General features: G+C 42.7%; 1 protein-coding gene across 1 annotated transcript in view; it reads left to right on the plus strand.

The window, feature by feature from the left end:
* The first annotated feature begins 11,498 nt into the window (after window positions 1–11,498).
* The window catches only part of DERL1 (derlin 1), a 28,562-nt gene continuing 15,245 nt past the window's right edge, over window positions 11,499–24,815 (plus strand). Inside the window, exons 1-2 of the mRNA XM_044245016.1 lie at window positions 11,499–11,880; window positions 23,924–24,035. Of these exons, the coding sequence (XP_044100951.1) occupies window positions 11,728–11,880; window positions 23,924–24,035 (265 nt within the window). The 5' untranslated portion in view covers window positions 11,499–11,727. The remainder of the gene's footprint in view (window positions 11,881–23,923; window positions 24,036–24,815) is intronic.

A 24,815-nucleotide genomic window follows, 5' to 3' on the forward strand; every position in this document is an offset into this window, starting at 1 on the left:
CGTAAGTATGTTGCCTAAGTCCATTGGCTCCAACGTTTCCCAGTACGCTAACCTTGGGTACAGCATTTAACTTCTCTTTGATTTCGTCATCTGTAAAATCGGGATTACGATAGGAGCAAGCCCATAGAATTGTGTAGAGTTTAGAACAGTATTGGCACATGGAAGTCCTCAATGAACGCTAGCTGTTATCATGACTGTTATTATTTTTTATATCTTCCCTTATGAGATCACCCAGAATGTTACAGACTTTGCTGGTTATTATCCACAGACAAGAAATGGGCAACCACATTATGCTTTTCTCTCTGGCAGTGTAGCACATAGCAATCATTTGGAGGGCTCCATGACCATTACTTAGCACTACAGATATACATGAAACAATAATACGATAAAAATTTGCACACCCAGGATGTCTCTGGTGCTGCCTTCATCTGTATTCTCAAAGCATATTCTGCTAAGCTATGACGGGAATTCATCATCTGCGTGATGATCTCATTTATTCCCTCTCCACACACCACAAACTCCTAAATATTGCATTATTGCTATTTAAGCCTTTCTAAGGAAAGTACCAGTGATGTGCTGATAAATGGAACAACTGACCCTCTGGACAAAAAAAAAAAAAAGTTCTGGTTTGTAGCATGCAAATATTCCTACAATTCAAGACCAATTTCAAGCTAGCAATGGGATGTCATCGGAAAGAGGTCAGCAATAGTACAGTTACATAGTATGTTCCCTCTATCCCTCTACAGATACAATGGACACAAATAACCTCAAGACCACTGATAATTGTAAAACGTGGTACAATACTTAAGAAATGATTTTTTTTTTAAGTCATCCAACGTTTCAGTTGTCTGTGGCTGTGTAACAAATTGCCTCCGAATTTATTGGCTTAAAACAAAAATGATTCCCTAAATTCCACAGTTCTGTGAGTTGACCCTGCTCAGCTCAACAGTCCTGCTGCTCCAAGGATTACAGCCTTGGTCCCTAATGGAGCTCATCTGGGGCTTAAATATCCAAGATGGCTTCTCATCTACCAATGTCTCTGCCCACAGGGCCTCTCCTCATTTGGCAGCCTAGCTGGAGTTTCTTTACATGGCACTGGGCTCGAAGACAGGAATGCTCTAGTAGGATAGGCCTGCAAAAGAAGTGTTTACCAAGCCTCTGCTTGCTTCCTCAGGCCTGCTAATGTCCCATTGGCTAAAACAAGTCACATGGGTCGGTCTAGACTCAATGTAGAAGGGAACTACACACCTGCACGATCCCAAGAGATGTGTTTTGTTGGAGATGCCTAATGTGATGGTTGACCACAGATGACATCAGGAAATCCCAGAGGCACATTCAGTGGGAGTACATATGGGAATACATCCTCCTTTGAAGGGGTGTGGGAGGGTTGTCCTACTATGTGTGTGTGTGTGTGTGTGCGTGCACGCGCACGCGAGTGCTTCCTGGGGAGGTAAGGGATGTTGCAAATGAAGGAGGAAGAGTGGACAAGCATTGTAAGCAACTCAGTGATTCTTAACCAAGAGTTAAGCCCTCAGACCCCAGAGGATATTGGGCCATGTCTGCAGACATTTTTGATTGTCATAACCGAGAAGACGGGTGCTACTGTCTCATGGTGCCAAAGATGCTGCTGATCATCCTACCATTCACAGGGAAGCCCCTCACCGACAAAGAACTGTTTGACCCGAGGTGTCAACAGTGCTGGGGCTGTGAGACCCCGCGTGGGACTCAACACACACACAAGCCTGGCTGCTTAGCGTGCACTCTTTCTTGCCAACACATTTTTTTCCTATTGCCTTTGACAGCATGTACAAGATAGAAAACGTTTTCAGAGCTCTCTAAACGCATGTCCAGTCTACTCGGACTGGCTTCAGACAAACGTGACAGATGTAGCTTTTTCGGTTCCAGTGCCTTGCCAGTCAAGCACATCTATGTTTGCATATCACATCTGTGGCATCAGCAACAACGTCCCGTGACTAAAGGAGTTTGCACAGCCAACTTCCACGAAACACCTTGAATTACTTTTCCTCCAAGTCTTCTGGCTTGCAGGTGCTCTTTGCTTTCGCCAGGTAAGCTATTCTGTTCCACTCCTCATGGTATTAAGACGACACTTGCCCTCTCCCTGCAAAGGAGGTCCTCATTCACTAGTTCGATAAATACCAGTGGTGCTCTTGTGTGGGCAAAGGCTGTTCTGGGCGCTGGGGAATGGCTGTGAATGAGACAAAAATGGCCCTTAGCCGGGACTTCCATTCTGGTTGAGAAGACAGACAAAGATTGAGAAAATAATTTATATCACGTCAGGCAATGAAAAGTGAATAATTTTTTGAAGATTTTATTTATTTGTTAGAGAGAGAGAGAGAGACAGAGACAACGTGAGGGGGGAGGGACAGAGGGAGAAGCAGACTCCCCGCTGAGCAGGGTGTTGGGACTTGACCGCAGGCTCAATCCCAGGACTCTCAGCCGACAGAGCCCCCCATGCACCCCAAAGTGAAGACACATTTAAGCAGGGTAAAGGGCTGAGCAGGAAGGGCACGACGACACCTGGGTTGAGGTGTGCAAGGAAGTCACTGCTGGCCGGTATTGTCTGAGCAGATAGCGGAGCGCCGTGCAGGAAGGAGACACAAAGACAGGTTTTCGACAGCGGACTCTCTGCTCTGTGGAAGACATGTATATTGGCTTCCCAGGGCTGCTATAACAAAGTATTGCAAACGGGCTGGCTTAAAACTGTGAAATTTATTCTCTGACAGTTCCAGGGGCTAGAAGTCCAGAAGCAAAGCATTGGCAGGGTTGGTTCCTTCTGGAGGCTCTGAGGGACAGTCTGGTCCATGCTTCTCTCCTAGGTCCTGGTCCTTGTGGGCAATCCTGGGCTTACACACGTGCCACTCCAGTCTCTGCCCTTGTCTCCCCATAGCCTTCTCCCCCTACATTTTCTCTTTCTGTAAGTATAGCAAGTCATTGCTAATCCAGTGGACAGACTCACCCTCATCTAGTATGATCTCATTTAAATGTGGTTACACCTGCAAATACTATTTTCAGATAACATCACATTCACAGGTACCGGGGTTTAGGATTTTAATACATCCATTTGGGGAACATATTTCAGCTTCTAACGTGATTGTTTGGGGTTATCACAATAACTAAGGGCGCAACAGGAGTTTAGGAAAGGGGTCAGGAAGGCTAGGCAGACATCCTACAGTGTACAAAAAGGTCCTGCATCCTTTTGAACGTTTCCAACGTATTCCTGTTAAGTGAAAATCCTGTTAGTAATATATGAACCAGAACCTGATTCTGTTTTACATGGAAACATAAAGAATATTTACAGGGACTTAATATGCTCCAAATTCTCCCGGAATGCAGCTACTCGACTCACTGAGACGATTGTATTTGTTCTTTTTCGTTTGGTCTCGTTTTTTAAATTTTAATGTATTTGACATGTACCATTGTTTAAATTTATGGTGTATATACTTACTGTTTCCAGTGTGTGTGTGTGTACAATTTCCTCTGTCTTACATAAAAAATGGCATATTATATATGAACTATTTGCAGTTTATGTTTTTTTCACTTACTAAGGTATCCTGAAAATCACTCTGTATGTATTCATAGAGATCTTCCTTATTCTTTGAAATCATTCTGACGTTTGAATGTACAAAAGTCTGCAACCTATCTCCTTTGTATGGGCACGTGGGTCCTTTCCAATATGTTGCAATTATAAAAACACAATAAATAACCTGGTATCTGACTTTTGTACAGTTTGTTTATTTGTTTGTTTTTTGGTACTCTTCCAGCTTTATTTTCAGGGTAAGTTACTAAAATTGCCATTGTTATGTTAAAGGGTAAATGTATATGTGTTTCTATTCTTTATTGATTTGAGCGAGTGTGCGAGCGAGCGCACGCACCCAAGTGGGGGGGGCAGAGGGATAGAGAACCTAAAGCAGGCTCCCTGCTGAGCAGGGCCCTCCGTGGGGCTCGATCCCACAACCCTGAGACATGACCTGGGCTGAGTGTCAGTCACTTAACCCAGTGCACCACCCAGGCGCCCCCGTATGTGTTTCTATTCTTGAGGGATTATACTATTTTTTTTTCAACCTGCTAGGTGAAAAATAGCATCTCAGTATAGTTTAAAGTTGCATTTCTCTTATTATGAGAAAAGTTGAATATCTTCTAAAATGCTTCAGGATAATCTATTTTCTGGTTAATTATCTGTGCATTTTGCCCATTTTTCTATTGGGTTTTGGTCTTTTTTCCTCTCATTTTTTAATAAGTTTTTTAAAACATAATCTCTACATCCAGCATGGGGCTCGACCTTACAACCCCGAGATCAAGTGTCTCACACCTTACAGACTGAGCCAGTGAGGTACTCCTCCCTCAATTTTTTTTTAAAACTAGTTCTTCATATATTTGGAGGTAGTAGTCTTTTACCTGTAATAAATCTTGAAACTATTTTCTCCCACTTTGTCATTTACCTTTTGACTTGGTGACTTTCTTGTCATGCAAATAAATTTTATTTTTACATAGCTCAATCTGGTCAGACTGCTATTTTATTACATATGAACTTTGATGTCTTTTCTTTATTCAGAACTTTCCCAACAGTTGTCATCTATTATGCATAATCGTGTAACCAGTGCCGGGCTGTGGTGATGTTTGAGTTACAAACACGACACGTGGGTATCTGTCTGCGTTTGTAGCTTTTTGGTCACATTATTCAGTCTAGACCAGACTATTGCATTACATCTGCTAATGTAGTTGTGCCTGGGAATTAATATATTAGAATGCATATTATAGTATAAATTATTTTCCTTTTTATCATTTATGACAATTAAGCATTAGAGTTATTCTATTGGAACTATAATTCATGACTGATGGTTTTCATTTGGGGAGCTAATATTTGTTTTAAAAGAGGGTATTTGGTCTGATAGGGTTCAGCACTCCTCCTCTAGGGGAAGCATGTTTCCAGCTACGGGTCCAGCAAACATGTGTGCTGTCTTGGCTTTTCCAGGGCAGGGAACTCAAATGAGGCTGAAACGATGTGACAAGGGGAGACGTGGGAGGAATGAGTCACAGAAGTAACCAGGGTTCAGATCATCTAGGACCTTGAAGGTCATGGGAAGAGCTTTTCAACACACTTAGAATAAAATTCAGCGGAGCTTTGAGCAAGGGAGTGGCAGGAGCCGATTTAGGCTCCTGTGTGAGAACGCAGAGGGTACCCTGGGGGGCCGGGGCATCCATCAGGAGTCCGTGGAGGAAGCCCAGGTGCTAAGGGATAGGAGGTCGGGATGGAGGGTAGCCCAGGAGAGATGTTGCAACGCAGTTGGTTTGGGGATATATTTTGAAGCTGGGGAAGCCTGGATTTACTCATGAAATTTATTCAGTCTTTTTTTTTTTTTTTTAAGATTTTATTTATTTATTTATTTATTTATTATTTTAAAAAGATTTTTTTTTAATTTATTTGACAGAGATCTCAAGTAGGCAGAGAGGCAGGCAGAGAGAAAAGAGGAAGCAGGCTCCCCTCTGAGCAGAAAACCCGATGCGGGCCTCGATCCCAGGACCCTGAGATCATGACCTGAGCTTAAGGCAGAGGCTTAACCCACCCACTTAAGCCACTCAGGGCCCCAGATTTATTCAGTCTTGCATGAAGAGTTATACAAGCCAGTTTTTCCACTTCAAGGAAAAACTTCAAGGAGCTTATACTCTAGAGGATGAGACCCTTACCCTACACACACAGAAACAATTATAAAACAATATGCTGAGGGCAATGATGGTGATTTGTGTGGTGTTCTAGGATATGGAGGAAGTGGGGAAGCACTAACATAGGCAGGGGGATGTTGACGAGAACTGGGGGAGGGGGCTCGGGACAATTTCTAAAATGAATAATTGATCCCTTCAGCAAGTATTTCTTGAGCACCTACTAGGTACTAGGCACAGTTGTAGGCACTGGAGATACAGAAGTGAACGAAACAAACATCTTATCCCTATGGAACTCACAGCTAGAAGTCACAAACTGAGATCTTCTTTTTTGGTGGAAGCAATCAATACTTGTTAGTGCGTATGGAACATAATTTATTGATGTTGTAAAACTATATATAGTCATAAGATTCTGGAAGGCCATTCCCTCGAGGCATCTGAAATGTTTTCAGATGGAAAGAAAAGAGAAGAGGAGGGAGGGTTTTGGCTGGAGTGGGAGGGAGGGCCGCTAGGGCTGGACTGACTTTTCAAAACAGACCTTAAATTCAGAACCTGCCCTTGCTGGTACCCTGATCTTGAACTTCTAGCCTTCAGAATTGTGAGGAAAAAATTTCTGTTGTTTGTAACCACCCAGACTAGAGCACTCTGTTGGCTGGCTGAATTAAAGAGTACAACCTCGGGCTCTGCATATACCTGGTTTTAAGTCTTATGTTTGCACTTGCTAGCAAGTGGCAAGTTACTTCACTTTTCTGAGGCTGTTTCTTCAATTACAAATAAGAATAAAAGTACCTAGAAGCATTGAAATTTTCTTTCCTTTTTTTTTTTTTTAAGATTTTATTTATTTATTTTAGAGAGAGAGACAGTGAGAGCGGGAAGGGCAGAAGGAGAGAGAGTATCTCAAGCTGACTCCATGCTGAGCGCAGAGCCTGACATGGGGCTCCATCCCAGGACCCTGAGATCTTGATCTGACTGAGCTGAAGCCAAGTGTCAGATGATTAACTGGCTGTGCCCCCCAGGCCCCCCAGGTTGAGATGTTCTTGTGAAGACTTATTAAGCCCATAACCATAAAGTGTCAATTACTACTCAACACGTATTATTAGTAAAAAGAAAAAGAAGCTAGCTATTAGTATACAAAACATACATGTGAAGATGTTCAAGCTGTATTTAATATTGCAAAACAGGCATCGGAAATAGGACAACGGTCAAAGGATCATGCTACACCACTAGCAGAATATTATTTAGTCATTACAATGATAATTATGAGTATGAAAGGGATTATTTTTTCCCAAATACTTCCCAAATACTTCCTGCATAAACTCTGGTCCAGCCTGCCTGGTTTACTCGTCCACAAAACACAAGTGTCTCCCACTTGCTGGCCCTCTGTGCTAGTTACTAGAGTAAAACTAGTATGTGTGAGATGTTTTGGAGTTTATAAAGAACTTTGACATTTGTCAGTGACATTGTCACTGAAGTCTAGCAGAGCGGTTCAAAGATGAACTCAGACCTGCACTGGAATCACCAGGCATCGTTATGAGACCTTGGATGAGTTAGATGAGGTCTGTTTCTCAGTTTCTGTAACAGTAATAATTCTGTACCTGCCTGTGGGGTTAGTGTACCCATGAAGGGAGACAGTACTTGGGAACCTCAAGCCTGGAGTTTGGTAAACAGCAGCCTCTCTCAATTCAAACAGACAAACAACAAACAACTTTGATGTAGCGGCAGATAATACTATTATAATTATTAGGGACTTGCCCATGGTCCCGTAGGATCAGTGAAGGTCATACAGTCAGCAAAGGACAGAGGCAGGACTGGAATCCAGATTCATTCTTTTATGGTTGTAGAAGCTGACTTTATTTAGTACATAAGCACATACACACATGCGCACATCAAAATAACACATGTGAACTGCTTTATATGGTGTTTAGTAACTGCCTTGCCCCCCAGCCCAGTGTGCCAAAATCTTTAAAGCTTCCCAGACTTATGACTAAAAATACAGGACCGGTTCTCCCAAGCATGACAGATAAATGATTATTCTTGCCATGGCTTCACCTGTAAGATGGGGCTAATGAAATTGCCTACTAGTTCACGTAAGGATTAATTACATCTTTGCAACATGCTTTGAATTTCTCAAAGATGCCATGTGGGTGGCAGGCATCCATTAGGATGGTGTTCCTGTGTGACTGTTGTGACCGCCCCTGTCTGTCAGCATCACTCAGTGCCAAGCTTCGGAGCTAGGCAATATTGTGCTCGTAATTGTTGGTCTCCCCCACCAGCTTTTTAAAGTCCTTTTTTAAGAGAAACAATTGGAAATACACTTCAACACAGCAGGAAAGACAGTTACGGTCATCTTTTCTACCTCTCAATCTTTCTTAAGTTTTTGACATTGAACCTGTTCCTTTCTGAAAAACCTCCTTTCTACATATTTCGAAAATTAATTTTATAATACGTAGTACATATAGTTGGGACATTTAAAAGGTATAAAGGGGGCGCCTGGGCGGTTCAATGAGTTAAAGCCTCAGCCTTGGGCTCAGGTCATGATCTCGGGGTCCTGGGATGGAGCCCCGAATCCAGCTCTCTGCTCAGCAGGGAGCCTGCTTCCCTCCCTCTCTCTGCCTGCCTCTCCGCCTACTTGTGATCTCTGTCAAATAAATAAATAAAATCTTTAAAAAAAATAAAAGGTATAAAAGAATATGCAATAAAATGTCTCTTTCCTACTCTTGTCTCCCAGCCTTTGAGTTTCCCTTCCCAGAGGTAACTGCTGTTCCAAGCAAATACCATGTGTATACTTGTGTGTGTGCTTTCTGTACAATACAACCATGTCATGGCATAGTGTGTACATTGTACTGTAACTCTCGTGTCCTTATTGCTATATTATTAGAGATCATAACATTTTGGGGTGTAGGAAGTTATTGTTTTCCAGTAAAGGTTGATAGTCTTTGAGCATAGGGATAAACCATAGTTTAATCAGTTTCTTATTGATGGATAATCAGATCTATTTCCAATCTCTTGTGCACTTAAGAAAACAAAAAGTTGGGAGTCTATCTAAAGCTTCAGTTCCTAGAAATGCGTTTCAGTATTGCTAAAGTGCTTGCCAGAGAGGCTATACCAATGTATATTCTCATCAATAATTCATAAAAGCGCCTATTTCCCCCACGCTTCCACAATGTTTCCTAGAACTTACCTAATCATTATCTGCATGTTTTTAAATGATAACTTGTGTTAATGACAGTAACACTGGGACTTCCTTACAAGGTAAGCAATTAAAGTCTAGAGCAAGCTGTTTGGGAACATTGGGGAAGTCCTCTATTTAAGATAGCTAAGAATAAACCACCTTTTTATTGCCCAGAATAGTTTATCACAATATATAGTGATTTTACAGAGAGAAACAGAAAAATCCTGAATGTCCATCTAGTCTGATGGTTCTCAAGAATGGTCTGCAGATAACTTGGATCAGAATCACATGGTGGGAGAGGATAGGGTTTGAAAATGCAGATTTCGGGACGCCTGGGTGGCTCAGTTGGTTGGACAACTGCCTTTGGCTTGGGTCATGATCACGGAGTCCTGGGATCGAGTCCCGCATCAGGCTCCCAGCTCCATGCAGAGTCTGCTTCTCCCTCTGACCTTCCCCTTGCTCATGCTCTCTCTCACTGTCTCTCTCTCAAATAAATAAATAAAATCTTTAAAAAAAAAAAAGAAAATGCAGATTTCTATTTCTAAAAGTGATACGCTTTCATTGTAAAACATTTCAAAAAGAGAATAGTAATAATGTTGATGTTCCTTTAAGGCCTAGACATGAATTTATCTCATTTGAATCTTAACAACAATCCTATGAATGCAGTACTATTGTTCTCCCTTCTCCCATTTTACAGATGAGGAAACTAAGGCACAGCAAGATTGTAATTTTTACAATTTCATCAGAGAAAACTTCCTTGGCTTTCCACAAAAGCTAGATAACCCATTTTCTCTTATTGTACCTTGGATACAATGGGTAGTGGGGAGGTACAGAGAATGAATCTCGGGCAGTATCTTCAAATATTATGTTATTTATACAATGCTCTGGCTTTTATTGTATATCAAAAATTATGTTCTAAGGTTGTACTAATTTATATTCCTACCAGTTTTGTATAAATGAGGAGTTTTCTCATATATTAACTATGCTTGACATCCATTAGGTCCCCAAATGTTACATGTTTTTATCAGACTATGGAATATTTAGTGCCCTTTTATTGTGTAAAAACTGTTTTTTGCTAATGGACATCAGGGATGTTGTGCTAAGAAATGTTTTCTAAAATAATATATTGTTCAAAAACTAATATGTATGTACTGTACATGTACAGTACGGTGTCTAACATAACATCATAAAAAATAAAATAATCCATTGTTGAACACACTTTGCAGTTTGAAATTTTATTGGTATAGATGGAAAATTCCATTCTCCCCCGACAGATCTGAACTATATGGGTCATTCTAAAACATGATTTTCAATCTAGGTGCAAATCTTTCCATAAGAACCTTTCAGACCCAATAGTCCACATTTATTCTAAATTTGAGATTTCAAAGGAAAGAGGACCTCCGGTCTGCTTCTCAGCTCAGGCCTAGGCTTGATGTTAACACTTTTACACACAGCACTGCTTTGCTTTGAACCCATCAAAACACTGCTTCATTTAAATTTTACCAAAATTTTACTTCACCCACTCTTTTGATTGATTAGATGGTCCAGGTTCCTCTAGAGTGCAGTGTCCCCTTCTGCACAAATAAAGCTAATTCTGGACTACAGGTGTGTCCCTAGTGGTTTTTATTGGATGGCTTAATCAATTTTTTTTTTTTTTTAGTGTAATCAAACTTAAACTGCAGGACCTACATCTGAAAACAACAGGAAAAGTTCTATCTTTCTATCTTTTTACAGATTCTTTTAAGAATAGGACGGATTCTCGGGGCACCTGGGTGGCTCAGTGGGTTAAAGTCTCTGCCTTCAGCTCGGGTCATGATCCCAGAGTTCTGGGATTGAGCCCCGCATCGGGCTCTCTGCTCGGCAGGGAGTCTGCTTCCCTTCCTTTCTCTCTCTGCGTGCCTCTCTGCCTACTTGTCTATCAAATAAATTAAAAAAAAAAGAGAGAATAGGACGGATTCTCATCTATTTGTAATTTAAAATCCTACTTGATAGTTAAGATCATTTCTACCTTCAGTCCCTCCAACATTCCCTCGGCGTGGAAAATTCCCCAGTTCTTTGCCTGGGGCGGTAGTGGGGTAGCGGGGGGTGGTTCAGCTCAAAGGTCACCTCACCGAAGAAGTTCTCCCTGATCATTCTCATCTAAAATAGCTGTCTTTTCCACACTCCCCTGCTCCCACCCAGCCACTCCTATTTTATTATATTCTTTACTTTTTTTCACTCGCTGAAATTACCGTATTCACTTATTTAGCAGTTGTCTATCCTCATTAGAATGTAAGCTCCAGGAGAGAAGGTACCGCGACAGCTGTGATAGTCGCAGGATCCCCGGGGCCTAGAACTCACCTCACACTTGCTAAGCCCCGCACAGACATTCGTCGAATGCAAGAACAAACGAGGAAGTGTGTGATTTTCCTCCTTCCTTTTTAAACACCGCCGGAGAAGACACACCTGGATTACAAACCCGGCTTGAACTAAGTAGCAGGCGTTCAGCTTCGCCATTGGTTGGAGTATTTGCCGTTGCCCCTAGCAACCACTGTTTCCCACCAGTCGTGTCGTCGCCTCTTTTGGCCCCGCCCCTTTGGCCCCGCCCCCGGACCGCCGAGCTTTTCAACCCAGTGGCAAAAATCCGTGCTTGCCCTTTAAGCGGCGGGACTTCTGGTTAACGTCTTCCGTGGCCGCCGGAAGGGGAAGTTTGCCTTCGAACGCTCCCTCGCTCGTCCGAATTCGGTGGCGCCACGTCCGCCCATCTCCGCCTTCTTATCCGCGGCTTGGGCGGCTTCCGCCTCGACACCTTCCACTCGCGGAGCGGGCCGGGTCCTGAGGGGCCAGGGACGGGGAGTGGGACGATTTTGCCTTTTCTGGCCACTTAAAAGGTGAAGATGTCGGACATCGGGGACTGGTTCAGGAGCATCCCGGCCATCACGCGCTATTGGTTCGCCGCCACTGTCGCGGTGCCCTTGGTTGGGAAACTCGGTCTCATCAGCCCGGCCTACTTCTTCCTCTGGCCCGAAGCCTTCCTCTATCGCTTCCAGGTACTGACCGGCGACGAGCAGAGTGGAGACTGCAGGTCCCAGGAGGCCTGTCGGCTGCGGAGCGTACACCGGCATGTTGCGGGCGCGCGGTGCCTGGTGGGATTTGTAGTGCGACCGCTCCAGCGGTTTAGGGCGGGTCCTGTGGTCGGGGGGCGGGGTGAAGGCGAAGGGGTCCGGAGCTCTATGGCCAGGATGGCTGGGGCAGTGGGTTTGCCCTGGTAAAAAGGAACTGATTTCGCCCCTCTAAGATTATGCTCCCCGTCCTCTGCATTCAGAGAAGGAGGCAGCGGGAAGGTAATTCTCTGATAGTTGTTAATCTTTTGGGCGCCGGTGATTAGCAGCTTGCGTCCACCCGGAGCAGGTACCCTCTGACCTTGCTCTGCCACCCACGTGGGTGCCATGTAGTTGTCAACTACTCAACATCCAGTTCTTCTTGTATTAATGGAGCCCCCCCCCCTTTGTGGGAGTAGTTTGAAGTCAGATGCAAGAGTTGTTTGTCTGCATTTCATCCAGCCCGTACCTGGTATGTGGCATGGAATAGAATGTATGAAGGACTAAGTAAAGAGTAAATTGGTCCAGAAATAGAAGGCCTCGTTATTTGTTTAAGTGTGAAGGAAACTGTCCAGAGTATTTCTGGCAAGAGAGTACTAGTTTCCCAGACATGATCCTTATTCACTGGAGTCTGTGATTTAGATCATTACTCAGTGGCAGGTCAGACACTAAGATCTGACATTAATTTGAGCACATTAATTGACATGTGGATAACACTGTCATGTCTTCCCCCTCTTGACTGCTGTTTCTTACTCTCATTTCCTGGTTCCTCATCTTCCTGACCTTTAACTGTTGTGATGTGCCCCAGGGATCAGTTATAGGAACTTTTCTCTATACTCGCCCCAGCTGTAGGTGATCTCATTTAGCTCCGTGGCGTTACATACATTCTATACACTTAAGACTCTCAAATACAAATAGACATATTTTCAGTCCAGATCTGTCTCCTGATTTTCAGCTGTCAGTTTGGAATTTATCTCTCTGATGACTAATAGGCATCTCAAATTTAAAATGTCCCAAACTGGATACCCTTTGTCGTTTGCTCTAGAAGTATATAGCAATTCCATTATTACAGGAGCTCAAACTAGTAGTCATAGAATCATCTTTGGCTTTTCTCTCCACATCCCACAATTTGCCAGCTAATTGTTTGCTCAATTTTACATATATATCCAGGTCCCTTTTCATTCTCCATTACAAGCCATTATCATTTCAGCCCAGTTCTTTTCTCTAGACAGCTGGAATGATCCTTTTAAAATATAAACCAAGTCCGTCAGTCCTCTGCCCTGAACCTTCCAATGTCTTCTCAACTCAGATGTGTAAAATCCAAGTCTTTTCAGTGGCCTACAAGACCCTCTACTTCTGCTCTGACTTTGTGTCCCGCCACTCTCCACCTTCCTTACACATTAGGCTCCACAGTGGAATTCTTGTTCCTTCAGCAGCCAACTCTCTCCTCAGGTCCTTAGCGCATGTTGTTTCTCTGAGGAAGATAACCATGATTACTTCCTTGCCTTCAAGTCTCTTCCCCAGTGCCGCCTTATTGACAAGGCGTTATGGATTGCTCTACATAAAATAGTACCCCTCCTTCATGCCATCTCCCTTATCCTTAATTTTACTTGCTACTTATCACCTGTTGGCATCTGTTAGTCGGCTTCCCTTCAGAAAATCAGGCTCCATGAGAACCAGACCCCTGACTTGTTTACTGCTATCTTTGTTAAACAGAATAGTGCCTGGCACATAGCATGTGCTTTCATGTTGGTTGAATGCGTGGAAATAATTGGCACTTCTAGTGTTGGGCACTGGAGCCACAATAGTGAATAGGACAGAAAGTCCCAGCTCCCATGAAGAAAGAGAGGCGTGTGATAGAGAGTGACTTAACATCTGATGGAATGTTCCAGAAAGGCTTCAGAGATGATATCTGAACTGAAATCTGAATGTCAAGGAGCCAGCTTTGGGAGGATCTGGCTCTGGGGACAACTGTCTAAGAAGAAGAAATAGTAAGTGGAAGGCTGAGAGGCAGGGCCTAGAAACAGAAGGAAGAGTGGTTAGCTTAGACCAGAATCAGCTGTAGGGATGAGGATTGGTAGGTGAGGACTAGAGGTAATGCAGGATCAGTATGATAAAGCAGAGATGGAAGGGTAGCCTGGACCTGGATTGCTCAAGGCTTTGTGGCTTGGACTTTATTTTGAAATAAACAGGACTAATAAATAAATAAACCAGGAAGGCTTTGGAGCATTTTGTTTTTGTTTTTATTTTTTTAAAGATTTTATTTATTTATTTGATAGACAGAGATCGCAAGTAGGCAGAGAGACAGGGAGAGAGAGAGGAGGAAGCAGGCCCCCCGCCGAGCAGAGAGTCCGATGTGGGGCTCGATCCCAGGATCACGGGATCATGCCCTGAGCTGAAGGCAGAGGCCTTAACCCGCTGAGCCACCCAGGCGCCCCACTTTGGAGCATTTTGAACAGAAGACTGACAACATTGCTTTGACTGCTCTGTGGGATGGACTCGATATGGGGAGAGGCAGGAATCAAGTTAGAAGGCAAGAGAGATGCTTTGGATCATGGTGGCCATGAAGATAGAAGTGGTTGGATTTGGGAGTTGAGCGGCCCAAGGTCGCTGCTGAATGGATGTGAAGGGGGAAAGGCTGAAGGCAGCAGCACTCAGAGATGTCAGTTTCCACACGGGATGGTGGAGCCCTTTACCAAGATGGGAAATGTTTAGGAAGGCGTAGGTTTGGGTGCGGGGTGTTGGTGGATAAAGAGTTCTGTGTTGGCCACGTTAAGTCTAGAGGTGCTTCTTAGGCATCCAGATGCAGAAGTTAAGTAGGCAGTTGGATGTTAAAAAATGATTTGGGCCCGCAGTCAGAATTGCACGCTGTTTTCTATTTGCTTTGGTAATTATTTGTGACCTAGTGAATGTTGTGTGCTTTGTGCCTGGTGAGTGGCATGTTGGGTAATGTGTGTACAGGAGGAGCAGTGGTTGTAAATCCTTCGGTGAGAAGGATCTGGTCAAAACGGGCTCTTTGGCCCTCCTTGCAGAGTCTCGCTCCCTTGTGCAGTGAGACCCGTGAAGTAGGAAAGCCTTTCTAAGAGACCAGGTCAAGGCTGACAGCAGTGACTTGGTGATCAGAATCCTCACTCGTCCCAGCTCCCCTGCTTTTCCCATCTCGCACACATTGTCTCGTCCGAGCTCATCCTGAGACCAGGGAGAAGCTGCTGGGAGCGGGGACAGCGCGCTGCTTGTCCACCTGTGAGAAGGCCCGTCTCTGTATCTTCTTTCTGCTCCTCTGGCTCCTACCCATCCTGGACAGATGTCGCTTTCAGACCCACCTGGAGGAACTCGTTTGCAGATGAAGCCTTTGAAGGAAGAACTGCGCCTCAGAGGCAGATGTGTGACAAACAGCGCGTGTTGTGCTTTCTGTTAGAGGCTCATCTTTTCCTTAGAAGCTGAGTCTTGAACAGCTTAAAAAAAAAAAAACCTGATTTAGAATTGTGGGTTCATGTTGGAAGGGATGAAAGTCGCTTCTTCTCATCTGTAGGTCTTGTCTGAGTAGCCTGTTGGTTTGGAACTGCAAAATTTCAAGTGTTCTTTTCTTAGTTTGGGTCGGAGTGTTAAGACTCACTACGCTGTTGTCCCAAATTCCTAGTCCCTCACATTTCACAGCCATCCATCAAGTAATTCATAATGATGAAATGTCTTCGTATGGGTCCTTGATTAACTAGGAGAGGTGGTAATTTCTTGCAGCCCGGGAGGTGTCTGAGATCGTCTCCCGGGGCTGCCGGTAGCTTTGGATGGAATCAGCTCGCCCCCTTCCGTGTGTGTTGCGTTTCCGTGTTTGCTCATTCAGCTCCCACAGGCATCCCGAGACAAGTGTCACTGCACTTGGTAGACAGCTGCGGATACGGTTTCCACTTCAGTGAGTCAAAGATAGTTCTGAGCTGTCTCGTCTAACTCCTTCGCATAGTATCTACCAAAATACACAGTTCAGTGTTTAGCAAACATTCTTGAGGGTGATTTCTTCCAAGTCAGTTATCTGCTTTCCCTTAAAATAGAATGAACATGGGATTTCAAGTAGTTGAGTCATGGTTCCCCAGGCCTGGCTCAGACCCTTACTGGTTCTCTGCCCTTAGGCGGGTTACTTATCCTTTCCGAGGCTCAATTTTGTTACCTGAAAGTGGGGATGGTTTAATACCATATGGACTCTGATCTAACTCCATTGATTATAAGGTGCTTCATCAACTAAGTACAACTTTTTGGAGGGATGGGAGAGTAGAACTTCCATATATATACATATATAGCCGCATCCTAGTTTTAGAAACATAAAAACGAGTATCCTCAAATTGAGGAGGTATGTTCTCTGCTTCATGCCTCTGTTAAGTAAAATTCATATAGAAAAATGCAAAGTCCCCATAAATAGTCTGGTAAATAATCTATTAAAAAATAGTGCCCATTTTTATTTACTAGCCAATAATAAGTCCTGCCATCACTACCTTTTCTCTGTGGGCAGGAAGATTTTAATTTTAATTTGTAACTAAACTTGAAATATAACTGCTGGATTATTATCCCATATTTTGCCCCCTTAAAAGCATCCTGACTTTAGATGAGAAGAGATGAACTCTCAGTTGCAATGATTTGTTTTCAGGAATTGTAAGAGGGTGGCATTAACCAGATCTGTAATTTGGGTCTTGTGCTTATATTTGCCAAGCTTTTGCTTATGTTATCACCTTTAACCCTGATGACAGCAACCCTAGCAGATTAGTAATATTCATATATATATAAATATGATATATGATATATATTCGTTCTTATGTCTATATCTATATATATCATACCACATCGTCTTTATCCATGTGTTGATGGAGTTCTGGGCTCTTTCCAGTTTATATTGTGAACATTGCTGCTATAAATGTTGGGGTGCAGGTACCCCTTCAGATCACTACATTTGTGCCTTTGGGATAAATACCTTAAGGGGGGCATGGGGTATAAGGAGCCCTGGGTATTATATAAGATGAATCACTGAACTCTACCTCTGAAACTGATAATACACTCTATGTTAATTAATTGAATTAAATAATAAAGTTGGGGTGCCTGGGTGGCTCAGTGGGTTAAGCCTCTGCCTTTGGCTCAGTCATGATCTCAGGGTCCTGGGATCGAGCCCTGCATTGGGCCCTCTGCTTGGCAGGGAGCCTGCTTCCCCCTCTCTCTCTCTGCCTGCCTCTCTGCCTACTTGTGATCTCTGTCTGTCAAATAAATAAATAAAGTATTTTTTTAAAAAAGAAAATATATTAAATAATAAAGTTAAAAAAAAAAGCATATTGCGGAAGAGAGACCTATTATGCACATAACCAGAAGGGAGGTGAACTTGGTCTATAGACTGAGCATAGAAGTAGCCTCAAGGTTTGGATTAGAGCTTCAGTGGCTAGGGTTTTGGTATGTACAGCTTTAAAAGCTTTCCTTAACAGTCCTGTCCACTTCAGACAGTTGTGCTGTAGTCTGTAGATAAGGTTACCCATTAGATTATAGCTTTAACTTTTTATGGAATTACTAGTATACCAGTAGTAAAGTATAGGTATTATATATTTAGAGGTTGTCGAATTTTTAAAAACTGAATGCCTGTATATGACCACTACCTAGATCATGAAGAGAACATTTCCAACACCCCCCACACTATCCTACAGCTCCCTTCTGATAACTGTCTCCTCCAACGGTAACTACTATCACAGATTATTTTTGCCATTTTTTTTTTTTACCTTATGTAAATGAAATTTACAGTATATACTCTTCTGTGTCTGGTCTCTTTTTGAAAGTGCGTAGGAGTCACCCATTTTGTTGCACATGATTATAGATAGATTACCATAGATGACCATCTCTTTACTCATTCTACTGGTAATGGGCATTTTGGATAGTTTCCAGTTCGGGCCATAAAGAATAGTGTTGTCAGCATTCCAGTACGTGTCTTGGTGAACACAGGTATGCGTTTCTGTTGAGTACATACCTACAAGTAGGATGAATGGCTTCTTCTTCTTTTTTTAGTGCAATAATCACTGACATTTACTGAACAATACTTAAATTGTGTCATGGACTATTTGATTTCATCCCCTCTTATCAGACTTGTTTTGACAATTAGACAACACATTTTTAAAGAGGGAACAAGGAAGGCACCAAATGGTTATGCTCTGTGCCCAGCTCATGCAGATGGTAACTGGTGGAATCAGGATTCTGACCCCACTAAAAATTATTCCACACTGTTTGGCCTTCCAGTAAAATTTCTTTTCCCCACAGATTTGAAATACTACCTTGATAATACACCAACTTGCCATAAATATATCGGTCTGTTTATGGACTTTCTATTCTATTTCAGTGATCTATTTGTCTATTCTTACACTACCTTGTGATCTTTTAAAATATCTAATCTGATCCTGTCATGCTCCTTAATTAAAATTTTAACAAGCTCCCGTTGACCTTACAAGGAAATCCAAACTCTTTAGCATATCCTATAAGGACCCCGCCCAGCCACCTCCTACCTCTGAAGCCTCAGATGTGGGTACAGATCGCTTTCCCCTATGTTCTAGTTAGAAAAACCTTCTGGTAGATGTCTGTGCAGGCCAGGCAGTCATTCCATATAACATCTGTGTCTCTGTGCTTTTGTTCATATGCTTCCTGTGCCTTGTTTTCTCTACTTCATATACTAGGCAAGCACCCATGGTTTGAAATGTACATGGTGGGAACTCCAGGGATCTTCCCGATCCTTCGTTAAGGTCCCAGTGAACTGTGGCCACGTGTAACACTTGTGCTGAGTTACTCTCTGTGCTCAAGCAGTCATCTGCGTGGGTTCCTTTGTGTGCACGCATGGTAGTGGTTCAAATCTTGGATCCTAGGCAATCCTTAGAGCTTCTCGGTACTTTTGCCCCGGTTTCTCAGTTGCAGCCATGACACACTCAGTTATACAAAAGGGGTACACTTGGTGCACAGACAGTTCATCATTGACTATACCCAGTTAAGTTTGGCCTGAATGGAAAAGTGGATAAGCTGGGGTGTGGTAAGGTGGGCGCAGCCTGGGTGTGGTAAGGTGGGTCCAGCTGTGTGTTTTATCGGAAGAATAAGCAGGAAGGATGTTGGGGACTTCTCTTTCCTGAGTGCACTGGGATCTTTCTTTTTAGGTTTCAGTTTATCCTTCTCCTTAAGCTTCTGATCTCAGAGGCTAAGCATTTGCTTCATGGTTGTATACTTCATTTATTTATTTATTTATTTATTTATTTGACAGAGAGAGATCACAAGTAGGCTGAGAGGCAGGCAGAGAAAGAGGAAGGCAGAGAGAGAGGAAGGGAAGCAGGCTCCCTGCTGAGCAGAGAGCCTGATGCAGGGCTCGATCCCAGGACCTCGAGATCATGACCTGAGCCAAAGGCAGAGGCTTAACCCACTGAGCCACCCAAGTGCCCCCTGTATACTTCCTTTTGCTTTTTTTTTGCTTCCGCATGTTCACACCCCACTCTTGTTTCTCGAATGGATGGCTTCTAATAGCTCTTTCAAAGTCCACAATTGAACCTGAGTGCCTTTTACTTGTTTTTCTTGCCTACCTAGGTTGTCCAAAAAAAAAAAAAAAAAAAAAAGCCCACACTTAGCTAACATCAGCATTTGGCACTGAGGTACTCTCCCTCTTTCTTGTTGGTGACCGGTCCATACTGTTTCGGGAAAAATCTTTGTTTGGGGTACTTAAAAAACCCCACTTTAGACTCTGGGTAGCATCTGTAATGATTTCAGTAGCAGGTTGTTCGGGAGATTTTTAGTTCAAGGACAGCTGCCACCCACTCTCTCAACAGGAGGTTTGAGACCAGTAACTAAAGAGCACTGCCTTCTCCCTTTCTTAAACCCTTATAAGCCAGTGAAGATGTGGACTTCTTGCTGTGAAGTGAGGAGCTCTGGCAAATCACCTAAACTCTCACGAGGGCCCAGCTTTCATTATAAAACGGCTGGGATGAGGACGGGGTGCTGGGGGGTGAAAACGAGCTGCTCCCTTCCCCTTTGCTGCCCGCAGGCCCCGCCCTCTTGGTGCTGCACCTGCTGCCCATTACGGGATCCGTGAAGGCTTTCCAGGGTTGAGAAATGGGCGCAGCCAACCTCTCCCAGCCCTGAAAACAAAAGCCATTTTCTCATCCTAACTATTTACATATCAGAGCAAAGGAGGGGATTTAGCTGGGACGGCAGTGGGGATTTCAGAAGTATATTGTGGTTTTCTGAAGAGATAAGCTTTCTTCTGGTGTTTTTAAATTATAATTTTAAAGTAATACAAAAATAATATTAAGTCTCTTAGATCAATGAAAGCCAAGTATAACTCAAGGGTAAGCTTAATGAATGGGGAAAAGGAGTGAGATATTTTGACAGACACTGATTTCCAAAGCACAGGTGCACACAGTGGCTAAAAATAGTGTCATGTCGTCAGTGTTAGTGAAAGATGTAGTCGGAAAAAACCAGGGTTTCTTTTCCAAAATGAGGCCCTGAGTAACTTACGGGAATATGGAGGTAGCTTAAAATGGGAATTTGTAAAAACCATGTCAGTGTGTGCCTCCTAAGAGATTAATAATCATACACCCACACATACCTTTTTTTTTCCTTTTTTTTAAAACAAAGGACCTTTTAAATCCACTTTCTTAATTCCTACCAAAATCTGGAAATAAGGAAGGTGGAGTCAGGGCAGACGTCACTGGGTAGATGAAGACATCAACGCAAAGGTCTAGACTTTTCCAAGGCCCTAGGGCTATTTAAGGGCCAAGGCCAGGGCTTGCTTGCTTCTGGTCTTCAATCCCAGTGCTCTTCATAAGCAGGGAGAATCAGGCTTATACAAGCACAGTTGTACTTAAAACATTTCCTAATTATAATTATACCTCGTAATAATGATATCACTTGTGAGAGACATTGTAAAAAAAATCAGGGTTTTGTGTCATAAACTTTGGAGTCAAGCTGTCTGGGATAAAATTCTAGCTCCTCCACTTACTAGCTATTATTTAACCTTTTCTCATTCTGTTTCTTCAACTATAAAATCTATCTCCTGAGTCATTGTATGTAAATGATGAGAGGACCACACTTTTATTTTATTATTATTATTTTTTTAACCGCTAATCAAAGTAGGGCGAGTACTAGTAGATCATTCCACTTTTACAGATGCCAACTGAGGCAAGTCGTAGCATTGCAAGCTACAACTTTGCAGCTAGGCCTTCTCAAATCACTTCCGGTGTTCTTTCTCTTAAACTGTATCTATGATGAAGTTGTGAATGAATCAAAATGAGTTTTGACCTATTTTGCTTTGCTGGTTTAATACAGGCTTCTTGGAAAGTAGCTCTTTCGGGTATTCCAGAAAGCGTGTTTTCTTCCAGGTGGAATTGAACTTGTGAGGGTTACATTCTTGCACTTGGAGAGTGTAACTGGGCAGCTTGGTGTCTGGCCAGCCGCCACAGCTAATGTCCTCTGTTCCAGCCACACCCAAATTGTCAGCAGTCCCTGTTTGTTTATTGTGTTCTTGCAGTTCTTTCAGACTTTGTATTTGTTTTTCCGAGACCAATTTTCCCCTCCGTTGGGATCAGTCTTTTGCTTCTTTGGATAACCCACTACTTGAGAACTCCTTGATGCAGGGGTCATGTCTTTCATGCTTATGTATAGCGAGGCCAAAGCCAGCATGATGCTGGTATTTCTATGGTCTGGGGAAAGTCATCTTCTTCAATAACTGTTATTTAACATTGTTCTGCGGGTACTAGCCAGTGAATTAGACAACAGTAGAATAAGATGCAAAATTTTATTCACAGATGGAGTTGTATATTTAGCCCAAGAGGCTCAGTTTTCCAGTATTACAAGCAATAAGGTAACTTGGCTAATATTACAGGCAATAAGGTAATTCAGCTTTGGTGGTTGAGTCTATCCAAAACTTACAAAAGCTGTGAAAGACTTCTTCCTGGTCGGGAGGTGTATCACACTGGTATCACAAAGATGCCGGTTCTAGTTCTTTTTCTTTTCTTTCTTTCTTTTTTTTTTTTTTTAAAGATCTTATTTATTTATTTGACAGAGAGATATCACAAGTAGGCAGAGAGAGGGGAAGGGAAGCAGGCCCCCTGCTGAGCAGAGAGCCCGATGCGGGACTCGATCCCAGGACCCTGAGAACATGACCTGAGCCGAAGGCAGCAGCTTAACCCACTGAGCCACCCAGGCACCCATCTTTTTTTTTTTTTTTTTTTTTTTTAAAAAGATTTTATTTATTTATTTGACAGATCACAAGTAAGCAGAGAGGCAGGGCGGGTGGGGGGGCTGAGCAGAGAGCGCAGATTCTAGGACTCTAGATGCAGGGCTCGATTCTAGGACCCTGAGATCATGACCTGAGCTGAAGACAGAGGCTTAACCCACTGAGCCACCCAGGCACCCCCCAGTTCTAGTTCTTTTAGGAAAATAAAATTTTGAGACCAGCCAAGAAAATTAAGACACACGTGGAAGAAAAATGGGAGAGGGATTATTTAATCATGTAACTTTACCAGATATTGTAACATACTATAAGATTAGAAATTGAAATAAGTTGATATTGGTATAGGAATTCAATTCCAAACAGGATAGCACTTTAATATGATTAGAGACTTTAATACAAAAGGAAATAAATATATGATGAAAGTAGCTTTTCAGGTCAGTGGAGAAAGTACGGGTTACTCTGTAAATGGGATTGGGAGAGCTGAGTGACCAACGAGGGAAAGAAGTCGGATCACTGCCTCACTCCTGAGAGGAATGGGGACTGTGTCACCGTGAAACGGTGACACTAACATATTCTTAGAGTGGAGAAGTAGTTTGTGAGCAGGATGTAGCTTGTGAGGGATGTATTTGCCTACATTAAACGAACACTTCTGCATGTCAAAGTACGGCAAGAATACCATCAAGGCATAGATTTAATGACAGACCAGAAAATATTTACAGCAGTGAGAAAGGGGAATTTCCAGAACATACAAAGAAATGCAAATCTAGCAGAAAAACGAAGAAAGGAAATGCTGAAGATTTAAAAAAATTAATTGGTAAATATAGAAGACCCTAATGGTGAGGGTGTGGAAGGAAGACAGGCATCAATCTACATTGTAGGAGAAAGTGTAAGTCAGTTAAATATTTTTGTAGGCATTTGGCAGTGTCTAGCAAAATTAAACGCAAATGTTTGTGAATTTAGCAGATTAGCTTACAGGATTTTATCTTACATGGACGTGTATAAAAACGATAATCAAGAATAGGCATTGTGGCATTGTAACAGTGTAAATGAATTTTGAACATTCACATAAAAGGAATACTTTATATAAAGGCAGCAAAAATATCTCAAGGGAATGAAACAAGGTATAGAGCTGTGCGATGCAAGAGGAAGAAAAGGGAGGAACTGTAGTAACACATTATTTGTTGAAAGAAATCCGAGAAACCGAAATTGTTGTTGCTAAAGGGAAATGGGAGATGCGGGTTAGGAGGGAGGCTCACTTCTTACTGTAGACCCTTCTGTAATTTTTTTTGGCGGGGAGAGGGAAACTTAGTAATGTGAAGTCATATATCCGTATTTCCTAAATAGCACAGGGATTTGAATACAAACATTTCTATTTTACTTCTGCCTTTTGAGTATGACAATTTTGGGCAAGGTTTCTTATCCCACGATATTCTTTTTTCTGCATAGAGATTATTATTGTCCTGTTGGAAATTGTCTTTACAGTTCGATTTTGACAGGCTTAACTGAATGCCTTATCCCAGTAAAGACTGACCATGTGCTTCTGTAGTATTGATTTTTTTCAACCTGGCTAGAAGTATTTTTTCCAAATTGATACGATTGAAGCTGATGAGAGCCCTTCTTCAGTTTTCTTGAATTATATTGGTGGTGTCCCTTTGGTAGCCACCATCACAGAGGAGAATGTTTTGCAACGGTGCATTTTGTTTAGTTAAAAAAAAAAAAAAAATTAACCAGGCTTGCAGAAACTAACCGCTGTGTCTGTTTTAATCTGGACAGGTTTGGAGGCCAATCACTGCCACCTTTTATTTCCCTGTGGGCCCAGGAACTGGATTTCTTTATTTGGTCAATTTATATTTCTTATATCAGTATTCGACACGACTTGAAACAGGTATGTTATCCATAGTCGTTTCAAGATTTGTTTCTAATTTACCAGTTCGTATTTACGTATTGGAAGAATTTTGAGGGCAGTTGGCCTCTGAGGAAATGGCCTAAAGATGGGAATTGCTCAGTAAGTTGTACCGATGCTGGGACTGTCCTAGGTGCTTAGAGGACTTGATTTTTAATCCTTACAACATCATCATGAGGCATAAGTAACAGTCACCATTTTATCGTGAAAAAGTAGAAGACAATACCTTGTGTGCTGTTCTGAGTTGCTATATGCTGAGACGGAATAAATTGATACTGCTCTGTCGAAACGCGAACATAATTTCATTAAGCCTAAGTGATTCTGAGAAGGTTGGCTGACTCCAGAGGCTTTATAAACCTGCTCGCGGTTAGCTCAGGATAGAGAATCCCGAACCACCCTTCAATCGAAGTCAGTCTGAGAGTTGTGAATTCATCTCATAACTGCAGGGAAGTAGAAGGATGGGCATTCGGTGTCCAACATGATTTTTCCTTAAATTGGCATTTGTATGAGGTGTTTTTAAAAGGAAGTCATGATGTCAGTACAGAGTGTCTGGTCGTGGACCGTTACTGCTGGTAGGGGACCTCGCCATCCCCTCATTCAGGGAAGGGTAGTGTCTGGGCGCAGCCAAAACGGACAGCTGGGATTCTCACCACCTCATCATGGTTGGTCCTTAAAGCCCCCAGGATCTCTGACTTTTTTCTCCCCTGTCCCAGTCGGGCCTGATACTGATGCTGACTTGCTTTGCATTCTACTCCTTGATAG

The sequence above is a fragment of the Neovison vison genome, chromosome 4, assembly GCF_020171115.1.
Source record: "Neovison vison isolate M4711 chromosome 4, ASM_NN_V1, whole genome shotgun sequence".
Lineage (NCBI taxonomy): Eukaryota > Metazoa > Chordata > Mammalia > Carnivora > Mustelidae > Neogale > Neogale vison.